The sequence below is a fragment of the Crotalus tigris genome, unplaced genomic scaffold (genome assembly GCF_016545835.1).
Source record: "Crotalus tigris isolate CLP2741 ecotype Arizona unplaced genomic scaffold, ASM1654583v1 scf7180000019060.718356, whole genome shotgun sequence".
Taxonomy (NCBI): domain Eukaryota; kingdom Metazoa; phylum Chordata; class Lepidosauria; order Squamata; family Viperidae; genus Crotalus; species Crotalus tigris.
In genome coordinates, this window is record NW_024097351.1 from 357,021 (window position 1) to 373,250 (window position 16,230).

General features: G+C 40.9%; 1 protein-coding gene across 1 annotated transcript in view; it reads right to left on the reverse strand.

Annotated features, from left to right (window-relative positions):
- The window catches only part of RASSF1 (Ras association domain family member 1), a 39,893-nt gene that overhangs the window by 21,436 nt on the left and 2,227 nt on the right, over positions 1-16,230 (reverse strand). The window contains exon 2 of the mRNA XM_039358683.1: positions 466-587. Within this exon, the coding sequence (XP_039214617.1) occupies positions 466-587 (122 nt within the window). The remainder of the gene's footprint in view (positions 1-465; positions 588-16,230) is intronic.

A 16,230-nucleotide genomic window follows, 5' to 3' on the forward strand; every position in this document is an offset into this window, starting at 1 on the left:
GGAGTTGGACTAGAAGACCTCCAAGGTCCCTTCCAACTATTATTATTATGGATCATCGCACAGTCAGCCAGATGTTCAGACTGGATTTGGCATTTTGTCTACCTATCGAGTCCTTACCCAGGACCTGGGATAGGCAGATGTGGATGTTTGAGGGTATTACAGATATCGTCGCAGGATGGAAGCAGTTCCTAATAAGGCCGCCTTTTGCAATTGACTAATAGCGAATTTGTCAATGCCAATGGTGTCCAAGTGGTGCTCCATTTGTTTTGGGATTGCACCCAAGGAGCCTATGACTATTGGTACTACCCTTGCTGGCTTTTGCCACAGTCTTTCTATTTCTATTTGTAGGTCTTTGTATTTTGTTATCTTCTCCAGTTCTTTCTTGTCTATTCTGCTGTCTCCAGGCACTGCCACTATTATTATTATTATTATTATTATTATTATTATTATTATTAAAAATCTTACCACATTAGTGTCTTTTTCTATTGTCTGCTCATTGCCTTCTTCCTGCTCATTTTTATATCTGGGACCCCTGCAATCAAGTCGGATTAGAGCACGGCATCGGTAATGACAGATGAACTTGCAATCTAAGGGGAAAAAATAAATCCATAAGTTACAGGGACAAAATCAGGTAGAAAAGAAATGTCACAAATAAGCGATCAAGCAGTTCATGTAATTTCAAAATTATGCTTTGATCATTCACTCATATTTTCACCCCAAAATTTTAATGAGCGTTTTCTTTTAACAATTTTTAGAATGTTCATTTCAATTTTGATATTTTTGTTCCACGAAGGCCTAATCTCCGGGATGCAGCCATTGACAGTTATTGGCAGAAAGACAGCAGGCCAAATAAAGATTGGGATCTCCCATGCTTCAAATGAAAGGCCTGAAAGAGCCTCTGTATCCCAGTGCATCACCTTTCTTTGGCAGCTGATCTGCTGCCTGTAAAGATAAAAGCCTTATTTTTAAAGAAGGAGACTGCTTATTGAGCTGTAACTGCTGCCTAGGAAGTATGCTCATTTGAAAGGAATGTCTAATGCCAATCACATGGTGCTAGGGCACAGTGCCATCCTCACTGGAGAGAATGCCTTCCTTGATTGCTTTTTTCCCCCTCAATATGTGCATTCCAAGTAGTTTGTGCTTGTATCTTGAACCGGCCAGAACAGACTGCAATCAAACACTAAAATATGCTTGCTCAATTTTCCTCAATTTTTCTATGGTTTCCTTAATATATGATGGTTTACAACATCCTTTATAAACTGACTGGTTCAGACTTGTTCACAGTTAACTTTGAGATGGAGAGGCAAGTTATATAATGTACATCATGATAGAAAAATCTATGATCGGACATTGGTACCCAAGAATATAATGGCATAATTTGCCTCATGATGTCATTTTTACATAGTTTTCTGTGTATGAACTTATGAGATAATCTTCTATATGTGGAAATATCAACACTTTCAGAAAATTTTTTTTTACAATACTTGTGAAAACAAGTTGAAAGAAACTCATGCGTAGCAGGTGTTTAGGAGTCAGATGAAAAAGTTCACAAATGTCAAAATCTAAATGTTTAAAAATGGATGTTTCTGAATATCTCATTTTATTTCTAGTCTTTGAGCGCTATTTCTTGAACTTTGTCATTGGGTCCCTTATTATTCTCTTTATCTAATTCTGGCTCTCTGATTATGTATTCTAAATTCAACCACCCCTTATATGTTGTCATTTTCCAGATGTTCTTACTCTGGATGATATAGTGTGGGCATAACTTTCTGTTCCTACACAGGATTTCAGATTGCATGTGCTCCCATTATCTTAGATTGAAAATAGAAAAATAGAGGTTATTCTGTTTCATCCTGATCATCTTGTCTCATCTTTTCCTGTTTTACACTTTAAGTTTCAGCCCTGTATGTTACAGATCTCCCTAGCTGTGAGAAGCTTAGGAGTCCAAATCAACAATAAGCTATCTTTCAGACCTTTAATTAATTTTATTTATTTATTTAAATAATTTATATGGCCAATCACCTCACAAAAATACCTTTGGATGGCATATGGAAATTAAAAATCACAAAATAAACCCCCTGATGCCCAATATAAAATCTTAAAACCCAAAAAAGAAAAAATCACAGAAAGAAAACACATCAACCTAACTTTGCTCACCTAACTTTGTGATCCAAAGGCCTGGGCAAACAACTACTACATAAGGCTGGTGCTGCCACCAAGAAGAAACAACTCTGACATCCATCAAAAGGACACTGTTTGATGGAAAGGACATGGAACATAGTCTCTCTGTTAGATCTGGTAGGGCGAGCAGAAATAATGAAAGAGAAGCAGTGTTCAAATAATCCGCCCTATGTTATTTAGGGTTTTAGAGGTGATAGTCAGCATCTTGTATGCAGGATGAAGAGCAGTGGTGTTACATGAGCATAACAAGAAATATCAAAACTTGCTGTGCTGCTCCATTGCATCTAAATGATCTTCAAGAATAGCCCCACCTGCAGTACAGCACATTACATTAATCCAAATGAAAGGTGACTAAGATATGACTCTCCACTAGCAAGGCCTTCCAGTCCAAGAATGGGTGCAATTGGTGCACAAGATGAGCTTGTGCAAAGACCTTCCTAGCCATAGCTGCCACCTGTTCTTTGAGCAGGAACAGTGAATCCAATGGACTTCCAAACTGCACTCCAGTCTGTCTGGGAAATGTACCCGCAGTCAGAACTGAAGATGAAAAATGTCCAGAACAAGGGCACTTAAACACCATAGTGACTCATCTTCCTATGCTTGAGTTGAAGCCTGTTGTCCTCCTTCCAGATTTTTAGCCATTGCTTGGTCAACCCTAGATGGATAATATCCAGTTGTAATGGATATTAGCAGTACAGTGATGATACTGTAGCCTATGCCCTTAATAACTTCACTCAGTGGCTTCATGCAGATATTAAATTGGAGCCAAGAGAGGCTAAAGTACTAAGAGCCCCCTCAAAGCAGGGGTTTGTGCTTGACCTCTCCCCAACCTAATACTAATTGGAACTGACCAGAGAAGAAAAGAATCATCATGATACAGTGCCTTCTCTTCCAACTCTCCAAAGCTGACCTAGCTTTATCCATTATCCATACTTTTCCATGTGGACTGAGGTTTTAAGAAAGATACTGCTACAAATTGGTGGTAAACACTGGTTATTTGAAAACCCTGCTGGTTGATCTTGTGCTGGGGTCATGTCAAAGTCATTTGAATCTATTACGTACCCAGAATAGCCACTTTTACTGCAATAAATTTGTGCCAGGATTAGACTTAAAATTTGATTACAGTGCTTAAAGTATAAAAGTATTAAAAAAGTCTTAGATTACTTCTTTTACATTGGCTCCTGTGAAATTGCTGTAAAATAAACAAACACTTATTTTTCACTTTGAATGTATAGCGGTTAATATTATATGTCATGAACAATTGTGGTTTTATTCTATGCCTTTACTGCACTTATGTGCATTATGAATAAAATTATTACCATTAAATTGTAGAATTGTATCCAGTTACATCCATCTGCTTGTATATTGATGTCTCCTGTACAAAGGCTCCCTTAAAAAAAAAAAAAAACTGGTCTATTAAGACCCACAGTGTTATAACAGGGTCAGCTAGGTGCTGCCACCTGCTGTGGCATTTCATATATCTAGATTATACTACATTCTAAAGCTATGTCAAACTCTTGGTTTGGTTGTCCTAAGCCAAAATCCTCTACTTTGCCTTTAATTGGAGTATCCAATATTACAAAATCAATGGGCTCAGATTTTAAAATGTGTATGATTCTAATGATTTAAAACTAGTTAAGCCAACAAAATTATCTATTTTATTTTTTTTAGATCTAATGGATTCTTCAGTAGGATGTTCAGATGGCTTGGTTGTTCGATTTATATCCCATCTTTTCCTCAACAGCCCAAGGCAATGTATATAGCACTCTTTCCTCTAATTTTTCACCACAACAAAACCTCATAAAATTGACTAGTTATGAGGATGTGGGATACAATTTCCTGCTTGTACAAGTTATGGTTTCTATAGTTACTGTTATACAAAGTAAGGATGAATAATGCAGACAAAATTTAAGGAATTTCAGGAATTATACAAAAGTAGGGAAACTAATCATTCTTTTAAAAACTTTCTAAATTCAATTGTTTTTGTTTCTAATGGAACAATTTTGGTAAAGTTGTAACATTGTATCATTGTTTTGTTTGTTTAATATATAGAATAAAGTTTAGTTATAAACAGAAGTGGCATATATATTCCTTGCCCAGTTCAAACCCAAAGTAAATTAATGGACTTTAGAACTACAAGTATAGAGGAAATATTAATACCGTATTAGTTAAACCAATGCATACATCTGATAAAGTGAACAGCAGGCCATGAAAGCTTATACCTTAAAATATACTTATGCTATCAGATTTTTCCTGATATTTGGCTTGCCACAAAATATATACTTATCTTTATAAAAATGTCTAGCTAGATAGCTACAAGAGACAATTAGACGAATTCATAAAGGATAAAGCTATCAAAGACTATCCAATTATGATACTTACATAATTATGTTAGTATCAAAAATAGCTTGACTCTGAATGTTAGTTGCTGAGGAATATGAATGATGTGAGAGGATGATATTGTGATCGTAGGGTAGTAATATATTCTCCAGAAACATCTAGTTGGATATTGAAGGAATAAAATGTTGAATTCAATTAACTTGGGCCTGATTTGGCACACTGTTTTTTAAAAACTCTAATATTCCCTAGTGACTTATTTACATCTGATTTTAGTGCATAATAAGATGGCCTTGAGTTAATATATACTTTACTTAATTGGATATATGGATGACTATATTTCTCTTAGCAAACATAATAAAGAGTCTGGTGGTACTGTATGTTCTCTGCCGGTGATATTACATAACTTAATAACATCATCCACCACATTAGAGAAACATACATTTTTTTTTTAATGTGGTAAATGTCATAATCTCTAAGCAATGCCCAGTACATTTTATACAGGACTTTTGCCTACTAACTACACAAATGAGAAAATGGGATAAAAATCTTACATTAGAAATGAATATATCAATACAGAGCTGGAGAAAGATATCAACTCATCAAGGCACCTTACTCACTGCATAAACAATGTCTTTGATTTTGCAGAAAAAATATTAGTCAGTTGATATATGTGAGATATAATGCATAGGAGAACTAGATATTAGATTGCACCAGAGACAGAAAATGATTTCCCAGATGACTAGGGAAGGAAGTCAGGAAAAAAAAACGCTAAAAAAAACCAAAACAAAATCAAAGCAAAGTTCAGAGTATATAAAGCAAACATCCTGAAAAATGACAGGATCAGAATAAAATTCCTGCTAGTGAATACGGATATATTTTAAAGAAGATGTGATTATTTTTTACTTGGCTGCTAAAAAATTGAGGAGAATAAAGATAAATCAGCATCAACCAATAATTACACAAGTTGCAAATACAATTTAGAAATGGGCATAAACCAGAGGATATCATTACATCAGAGTTAATCCCTCCGGCCCTTCCTCCTTCACCTATTGACATATTTGGAAGGTATGTTATAGGCGCTGGGACTATCAAGGACCAGACTTGTCCATTGTCACAAGTCATGGCCAGTTATTAAACAAAAAAGAACAAAACCTAGAGAAAGGAAGAGGTTGTAAGAAAATTGGTGACCTAGAGAGTGTGTCCATATCCATACTTTTCTTGCAATAAGTGGATCCCAGACAATATGCTATGTTATTCTTAGGAGAGGTTTTATGTATTAATAGTTCTCTGTTAGTGAAACTTTAAATGTCTCTGAAGTAGACTTTTCGAAAGATCTGGCTTTATATATCAAATCACATATTGAAAAACTGCAACAGAATTTAAATTTATTTCATCATATTGTAACAAGATATAGAACATAACTTCCTTCTATCCTGTGCCTGTTAAAGAAAAAAAACCAGCTGTATACTGCCCTGTGATTCAGCGATAATTTAAAGACATTTTTCCTTATGCATGCCTGATTCTGATTATGGCATTGTGCACCAAAGTACAACACAATTATATTCCATTTCAGATTGGAAAGCAACTAACTTAATTAAATTTAGTTTATTTTATTTCAGTTAACAGAATAGCCTAGCCATGATTCAATGACCAGTCTAGTTTCAAGAAGAAATTATAATCTGGAAGAAAATGTGATATTGAAATCATGTAGGATTTGTTCTTAAATAGCAGAAAATTAGAGGTGCCAACCATTTTCAAAAACTATGTTATTATAGTGATCACAAGTTTGTTGCTTAAAAAAGATGAATCCTACTTTTTTCAGAACAAAGAATTTCAAGCCCATCAATACATTTTTGCATTGGCAAGCCAGATATTTATAAGGCCATAAGCAATACATGAATGAGTTCAAAAACTACCTTCCAGTTCACGTTCCCTAGTAGTCAGCAGATCTTTTTAAAGTATCACTGACCCACTAGCATAAGGAAATTTAATTTGTAAGTTTTATATATCAGCATTTATATTTATGATTTATAAATATAAATCATTCTATATAAATGATTATATGTCAACATTTATGTTTTATATTTAAATTATGCTTGCCACAATATGTCATTACACATGAGAATCCCAAACGTGTGAGTATACTGCATGTATACTGTCACTAAGCAGTGCAGTCATGTAACATCATACTTTACAACCTCACTTAGGTGGAAACTCTGGTTCCACTTAACAGTGTTAATTGATAAAAAGAATTAAATAAAGAGTTTCCAGAAGGATGAATGGTGTCAAGAAGAAAACCAATCAAATACTTTGGGATGAGCTGAAGTGAAAGAAGGAGTATTCTAAACATTTGAATGAGGATGAAGGTGATAGAATTAAGTTCAAACCAGTGCTATCATTATTACCAGGCAAGAAGGGATCAGTGTTAAAATGCTGCAAAACAGAGAAGCTGCATGTATAGACGATGTAATAATAAGTATGTTAAATATAGGTATGCTTTACATATATAATGGCTGTGCAACTTGTGTAATGTATGTATGAGGATTGAATAAATCCTTGGGCAGGGGTTGTACAAAGCAGTTTTTTGCTCTTCAACAGGTCACTGAGAAATTTATGAATATTAGTGTGAGAAAAGAAGGGGGTAGAAGGAGGGGGAGGAGGAGGAGAAGAAAGAGGGGAAGAACAAGGACTTCTTTGAGTATGTTCAGAACAAGAGGAAAGTCATAAAAATGGTCAGTCTGCTGGGTGGAGAAGATAGTGAGATAGTGATGGGCAAGGGAAAAAGCTGGACTCCTTAATTCCTGTTTGCACCTGTCATTTTGCATAAGGAAAGTGGTCTAGTTCAGTGATGGCAAACCTTTTAGAGACTGAGTGCCCAAAAAACGCCCCCCCACCCCCGTCCCCACTCCACTGTGCCCACTGGGCCACCCACCACCTCCAGGGCCCGCCACAGATCACCCAGACAGCTCAGCAGCGCCATGGTGGCCACACCCTCCACCTGTGCCCCGCAGCATCATCTGTATGTGACGGGGCGCAAGGGCAGAGTCTTTCCCCGCTGCCCAGCTACCATGTCCTTGGCTGCGCTGCTTCACGTGGACTGTGCCCAGGGGCGACTCTCCTCTGGGGTGGCTGGTGGTGAGGAAGGGGCCGTGGGAGGAGGCGGGGTTGAGGAGATGGTGCATGTGCCCACAGAGAGGGCTCCGAGTGCCGCCTCTGGCACCCGTGACATAGGTTCGCCACCACTGATCTAGTCTGTCAGAAGTCACACTGTATGTGTGTGTGTTGGGGGGGGAGGGTAGAAGATAAATGAGGTCAAAATAGATAAGCAACTAATGAGAGAACTCATATCAACTTTGAATGAATTCAAATCCCCAGGTCTGGATTGATAATATTCTAGGATGCCAAAGTAACTAATGAATGTGGTCTTAGAGCCAAAGATGAGAATTCCTGAAATTCAGTGGAAATGTTGTTCTAACTTTTTAGAAAGAAAAGGAGAGAGGAGGATGTGGACTCAGCTTGACATCCGTATCTGGGAAAATCCTAGAAATGAAAATCAAGCAGTGGACTCTATCCAACAAAACACATTTCAGTACAAAGGAATATAAGGCTCTAAACTTGGGGGGGGGGGGACAAGATGCACAGGTACAAGATAGATGATATCTAGCTCAGCAACTTGTGAAAAGATTTAGGATCTTGGTAGACTACACATTAAGCATAAGCCAGCAATGCACTGCAGCTGCCAAAAAAGAGCAATACAATTTGGGTTGCATCAATAGAGACAGTATAAAAATGATGGCAAATGATAATTCAGTTTTATGCTGCATGAACAGACTGCATCTGGAATACATTGTTCAATTCTGGTTCTCACAATTTAGGAAAGATCCTGAGAAGCTTAAAAAAATAGAGAAAATGGTAATGAAGATGGTGGCTTGTATGCTAAACTTATGAAGAACAGCTAGAAAATTGCTTATAGATTAAAGCAGACATGTCAAACACAAGGCCCGGGGGCCAGATACGGCCCGTGAAGTGGTTTCATGTGGCCCGCGAAGCCATCCTGGAAACAATGAGGGAATGGCCCCCGCTGCCTTGGCCCTGGCCCAGGAGCCAATGTACAATTTTGTGGTGGCCATCTATACTGAAACACATTCAGTCTTAGCTCCACAAGGCTGTCTAGAAACAGCAAGGAACCAGCCTCTGCTGTGTCAGCCCCGTCCCCTGGGTGCATGCTGGGGAAGTGCCACCCTTTGTGAGGAATGAAGAAATGGACCATGTCTTGGTGCTTGCCCTGATCCCACTCCCTTCTGCCAAAGACCCTCAGATCTGTCCCACTCCTGCCCAGGCCCCCACAGGCACCCTTTTTTATATATAATTTTATTTATATGCCGCCCAATCCCAAAGGACTCAGGGCGGCGTACAGAATTAAAACAATCATAAAACAATAAAATAATACAGTCATACCGCGAGTCCGATCATATCCCACCCCCCCCAGGGACATCAGCCCCAGGCCTGCCGGAACAGGAGAGTTTTAACGGCTTTGTTAAAGGCCGGCAGGGTGGGAGTAGTTCGAACCAGTTGATTCCACCAGGTCGGAGCCACCACAGAAAAGGCCCTTCCCTGAGGGCCCGCCAGCCGACATTGTCTGGCCGACGGGACCTGAAGGAGGCCCAATCTATGGGACCTCACCGGTCTCTGGGAACTGTGCGGCAGAATGCGGTCCTGTAAGTAACCTGGCCCTATGCCATGAAGGGCTTTAAAGGTGATAACCAACACCTTGAATTGCGTCCGGAGACCCACAGGAAGCCAGTGCAGCTCGCGGAGGATAGGTGACACGTGGGCGTACCTTGGCGCGCCCACAATCGCTCTCGCGGCTGCGTTCTGAACCAACTGCAGCCTCCGAACGCCCTTCAAGGGTAGCCCCATGTAGAGTGCGTTACAGTAATCCAGTCTTGAGGTGACAAGGGCATGAGTGACTGTGAGTAAAGCCTCCCGGTCCAAATAAGGCCGCAACTGGTGCACTAGGCGAACCTGTGCAAAGGTCCCCCTGGCCACAGCCGATAGATGTTGTTCCAAATTTAGCTGTGAGTCCAGGAGGACACCCAAGTTGCGTGCCTGCACTGAGGGAGGTAAATTTGCCCCCCCCAGGACTAAAGATGGACCATCCAGTTGGCCTTTGGGAGGCAAGACCCAGAGCCACTCGGTCTTGTCAGGGTTGAGTCTAAGCCTGTTCACCCCCATCCAGACCCTCACATCTTCCAGGCACCGGCACATCACGTCGACTGCTTCACTGAAAGGACACGGGGTGGAGATATATAATTGGGTATCATCCGCGTACTGATGATACCTCACCCCGTGTTGCCGAATGATCTCACCCAGCGGTTTCATGTAGATGTTAAAAAGGAGGGGGGACAGGACCGAGCCCTGAGGCACCCCATGATCAAGGCGCCTAGGGGTTGATTTCTGTCGGCCCGCCAACACCGACTACAACCTATCAGAGAGGTAGGAGGAGAACCACCGCAATACGTTGCCACCCACCCCCACCTCTCCGAGACGACGCAGAAGGATACCATGGTCGATGGTATCGAAAGCCGCTGAGAGGTCAAGAAGCACCAGGATAGAGGAATAACCCCTATCCCAGGCTCGCCAGAGGTCATCGGTCAGTACGACCAAAGCAGTCTCAGTGCTGTAGCCGGGCCTGAAACCAGATTGAAAAGGGTCCAGATAATTAGTTTCATCCAAGGATCACAAGAGTTGGGACGCCACCACTTCTCTACAAACTTCCTCACAAAGGGGAGGTTGGAGACGGGACGAAAGTTCTTCAAAACAGCTGGGTCCAGGGAAGGCTTCTTGAGGAGGGGCCTCACCACCGCTTCCTTTAAAGGTTGCAGGAAAGACCCCTCCATCAAGGAGGCGTTGATTATCGCCTGGAGCCAGCCTCGTGTCACCTCCCTACTGGCAGAAACCAGCCAGGAGGGGCACGGGTCCAATAAACAGGTGGCGGCATTCATTGCCCTCATGGCCTTGTCCACTTCATCAGGGGTCACAGGCTCAAACTCGCTCCAGATAACATGACTAAGACCAGCCCCTGGCAACTCGGCTGGCACTGCCCAGTCGGAGTCCAGGTCTCTCTGAATCTGAGCGATTTTGTCCGAAAGAAACTGAACAAACTCCTCAGCTCTCCCCTGCAAGGGTTCCTCCGCCTCCTCCACTTTAAGAAGGGAGCGGGTCACCCTAAACAAGGCGGCCGGGCGAGATTCTGCGGACGCAATAAGTGCGGAAAAGTGAACACGCTTTGCCGCCCTTATCGCCACTAAATAAGTCCTAAGATAGGCTCTTAATAGTGATCGGTCAGATTCAGAGTTACTGGCCCTCCAACGTCGCTCTAGACGTCTCTTGTGGCGCTTCATCTCCCGGAGCTCCTCAGTAAACCAAGGCGCCATCCGGGGACCACCACCACAGAGAGGTCGCAAAGGCACAATTAGATCCAGGGCCCCGGACGCCACCTCATTCCAGGCCGCTACCAGGGACCCGGACGAATTGTGGACAAGGGAGTCAGGTATTTCCCCAAGCTCCTCCTGAAACCGATCTGGGTCCATTAGGTGCCTGGGGCGGAACCACTTAGTCGGCTCCCTCTCCCTGCGATGGGGGAGTGATGCTCTGAAGTCCAGCCTCAATAGGAAATGATCTGTCCATGACAAGGGCGAGATCTCTATTCCCCTTAATTCCAGATCATGTCTCCATTGCCCCGAGAGAAACACAAGGTCGAGTGTGTGACCACCCCTATGAGTCGGATCCTGAATTACCTGAGTCAGGTCCATGGTTGCCATGGAAGCCATGAACTCCTGCGCCGCCTCTGAGTGATCGCCGAGTGATGGTAGGTTAAAGTTCCCCAGTACTAGAGGTCTGGGGAACTCCACCGCCAACTCGGCTACTGACTCCAGCAACGCAGGCAGGGCTGTTGCAACGCAGCTGGGAGGTAGGTACGTCAGCAGCAAGCCCAACTGAACCCGTGAACCCAACTTCAATAGGAGGGACTCACACCCACAACCTCCGGGGCAGGAATCCCACGAGGACTCAAGGACTTCCGAGCGATGACTGCCACTCCCCCACCCCTGCCCTGATGTCGAGGCTGATGAAGCACCACAAATCCGTCCAGGCACATCTCCGAGAGGGAAACACCCCCTCAGGGCCCAGCCAGGTTTCGGTTATACATGCCAGGTCCGCCCCGCTGTCCAATATTAAATCACGGACAAGGGGGGCTTTGCTGACAACAGACCTGGCATTAAGCAACACAGCCTACAATTAGGGCCCTGTACTCCCCTGTCACCAGTACTACAGGATGAGCCTTTTGAGGGGCCGGAACAAGGAATCGCTCTAACATAGCGAGTCCTTGTTCCCCAAAGATGGCCTGCCCCTCAGCTCCCGCCATATCTGCCCATCCCAGTCATAACCGGGATGCTCCGACCTTCTCCCCTCCCCGGAGTAGCCCCACCCTCACCAGCCTTCTCCCTTCCTGACCGGACTAGCTTTCCATACAAACCAAGCCCAAGGGTAAGTCCTGCCCCCCCCACTTTTGCTATTGCACTCAGCAGAGGGGGTACCAGGCTCCGCCCCCGACTCCACCATTCTCATACCCCAAACACTCAATACACATTCACACTCAATTTATATACATAAAAATAAAAATATTCACATTCATACGCCCTAAATACAATAATAACATTTATACATAACAGGGCCACCATTCATCTACATGCATACACACACACACAACAAACATTCTCTAAAAAAAATAATATTGCCCCTCTGTGTCCCAGGCTGGTCCAATGTAGCCGGCTAGGTGATCATTAGGTACTTGTCTTGGGGCAGACCGTACTTGGCCTTATGCTCCTCAAAGAGCTGGGTCAACTTCTCCAAGTACCTCTCGTGAACGATATAGAGCTGGCCATGCCCACCCAGTAGGCCACACCCACTCTATCCAGCCCACCCAGTAGGCTGCACCCACCCTGGCCATACCCACCTGCCCCCCCCTGAGAGTAACTACAATGCTGATGCGACCCTCAATGAAATTGAGTTTGACACCCTGGTTTTAAAGAAACAAATATGAAGTGGAGACAGAATAGAGTTATCTAATTCTTTTTTTAAAATATATTTTATTGGTTTTTTAATTCTTAAGAATAAGTTCTCAGGACACACCGTGGTGTTTGGGTAATCAGACATTCAAAAGTAAAAACATAAATAAACAACTCAACTTAATACATTCACTGTCCCCTCTGTATTTCCCTCAGATAACATAATACGTTTAAAATATTCCATTTCTAAATTAAATTTCTATTACTACTAAACCTGTTTTAAAACTTTATCAGTTTACAATTACCATAATCAAATTTAATTTTAAATCAACAAGTTATCAGTTCAGGTATCCCTTCAGATGTATTCTAGTTCTTAATCTCTCTCATCCCTCTTTTTATCACCAATCTCATTTATTTCTTCTTCCACTACACAATAGCTATCTTAGTTAAAAAATAATGTTAAACCTTAATTCATTTCAATTCATTACACAAACTTAAAATTTCATCCAACTGATTATCATGCCTTATCATATCTATGTTATTGTACAAAAAGATCATCTTACTAATTTAAAACACTCCATTAATTATTGAAACCATCCCAATCTAAAAAATCAACATTTTTTCAATTCCAATACATAATTTTCATCAAAATAAATCTATTATTCCAAATAGTACATTCTTAATCTATTTAAAATATCTGTTCTAAAAATCACCCTCGTATATATATATTCATATTTTTTCTTGCTTCTAACTCTAAATCATAATCCTTAAAACAATCCATAAATCCAACATTGCCTTTTAATCCATTACACAATTTTAAATTTCTCTTTTCAGTCTAATTCTGGCTTTTTTTCTGTGCCAGGCAGGTTTCCATAAAGACGCTTCCCTTTCAGCCAGTAGATCTATTTTTGTTGCTTGCAGTAGCCTTTGAAAGGATAGAAATCCCTTCCTCTGCATTAGACATCTATTTTTCTCCTCCTTGAAGCATCATTGCTTTGTAGTTTGAAATCTCAGTCTTTGCTTCTTCTGTTCCTCTAAGTCGCAGATGGAAGGTTTGTAAGATAGAATAAGTTCCTCTTTTATCTCTGTTGATTCCTCTTCTAGTATGTTTTGATTAATACCATAGTCAGATGTAGCCTGGACGTCCATTTGAACGTTTGAAGTGAAATTTCTGGATCTTAGTTCTGTAGTAAACTCTTTCATTGTAGCACATATTTCTGGAGTAGCCTCATAAATATTTTCCAATATAAGTGTACAGTTTAATTGTAACTGACGTTTCTCCATTTTGATAGTGATTAAAAAGAGTCTCTTTTTTCTTTTTTGTGGAGGCTATATTTGATATAAATTAGGCAATATCCACCCCTACAGTTCCCACAGCTGCACAGCTTATCTTTTCTCTTCAAAAGTATTTTGAAGGTCAGGTCTGTTCCATCTTCAAAAGTAACCAGAAGTTGCAGTATTAAATTTTCGCCACTAGATGTCCTCAGTAAATGAAAAAAGGTCTTTTCCAGACACCATTTCCTTTTTTCTATCTTTTAAAGTATAATGTGAAAAAAGAAATAATCTTCCAGCATAGGATGATAGTACAGTTCTTAGAAAGAGGAAAAGAAAAAAATTTTTTCTGTACCCCAAAAAATATAAAAATAAAATATAGTCTTTAAAATTTTGTTCTATTTTTATAGAACGCCTTTCTTCCCAAAGAATGTAGAAGCTGCCTTTTCAAGCCAGGGAAATAATTCCAACAAGGCTCTTACAGGTATCAAAAACAAAATAAAATAGAGAGAATAGCAAAGAAAAATCTCACTCAGATTCACCACAGGGGTTCTTACAGCTTAGATGTTCTTTGACTTGCGGTTTGAAGCAGCAGGGTGATGCCATTTTACTGGCTGATCTTCTTCTCCGTCGGCCCTCAGAGATAGCTCAGACAGCTGAAGGAGCCGCCGCTCCTCAGCAGCCGAGCAGAGCCTCCTCGACAGAAGTCGCGCCCTCCAGGGCGACTTTTGACCCGCATAAGGGTCTACCGGCAGAGGGAAGGCTAGCCGACGAGGAGACGAGTCTCCCCATATGACTAGGGACGCCACGAACTAGAATCAGAAGTCGGAGTTATCTAATTCTTGAAGGGCTATCATAGAGAAGGGGGTATGGATTTATTCTCCATAATACCCAAGGGTAGAGTAAGAACCTTTGCATGGAAGCTTTATTTATTCAAACTGAAAATAAGGAGTTATTTCCTGGCCAAAAGGACTATTAAGCAGTGGAACAGCCTGCCTCTTGGACAGTCATGGGTGTCCCGAAGGTTTTCAGACAAATTTTGGACAGCTATTAGTTTGGGATGGCTTGAGGATTCCTGCTCTGAACAAGGACTAAAATATTTCCAAGATCTCTTCCAAGTCTATGATTCAATGAGTTGCTCCTTTGTAACTTCTCAGATGGAAATGCTTGAGCCTGAAATTGAACTCATACATGCATGTTATCACTAAAGTACACACTGCACCAAAGTGACAAGATAATAGTCACCCCAGACAAGTCACAGCCAAATCAGTATTTTTTTAGTATAGTCCTTTAAACAATGTTATATTTGAGAGTCATGCATGTGTGGATCTGATCAAATTATAGATATAACATTATTTTGGAAGCAAGTGATTGCAGGATTCTAGAAACTGTTTGTATGTATTAGAAAAATACAAAGATTACCATTGGACTTTAAAAACTTTTGTTTTGCTTTTATTGCAGTAAACTGAACTTTACTTGATAGGACAAAATAATTCAAATTTTGCTCAAGTTTGTGCAAACCAGTTTTCAGATTACAAACTGATCCAGTTTTTTAAAAAATGTAGTAAAATATAATGCCTTAAACTCTCAGACTTAGATACTGATTCCTGTTTTATTAATTTCATGGCAATTTCTAAGCAGTAATTTGCAGTTGCATTATAATAATGTCATATTTTTCATTCACATGCCTTTACAGAGCAAAAAAGACATTTTTATTCTTTCCAATGCAAGAGAATGTTGGAAGTGTCTATGGAGATTCTCAGTCATCCGGGTCATGGTTGTCCCAAAGGTGCTTTTTCAGGAGGCAACTGGATTGCCTTTTTTGTCTTTGAAGATCTTTTGCTTCTCATCCAAGAAGCTTCTTCAGCTCTGACTGGATTGTGGGGAATGGAAGGATTTATATTCCTTGCAGACAGTTGGTCATTTGCATTCTTTTAGAGAGTTGTTGAGGCCATTTGGAGGTTTATCTGTGTCCTCAGGGTCACCTGAGTAGGACACAGGTAAACCTCCAAGTGGCCTCAACGACTCTCTAAAAGAATGCAAATAACCAGCTGTCTGCAAGGAATATAAATCCTTCCATTCCCCACCATCTAATCAGAGCTGAAGAAGCTTCTTGGATGAGAAGTGAAATGTCTTCAAAGAAAAAGCAGAAAGTCCAATTGCCTCCTGAAAAAGCACCTTTGGGACGAGAATGTTGTAAAGAAATTATATAAACAAACTTGGGACTATTTCTGTCTGTATCAACAAGATTATTCTCCCAAACCTAAACAAAACTGGACTAAAATTTGTATAAGAAACCAACAAAAGAAAGATTGAGTTCAAATATAGGCCAGATGTGGCCAGGTGTTGTGGCAAAACATTTTCCAGA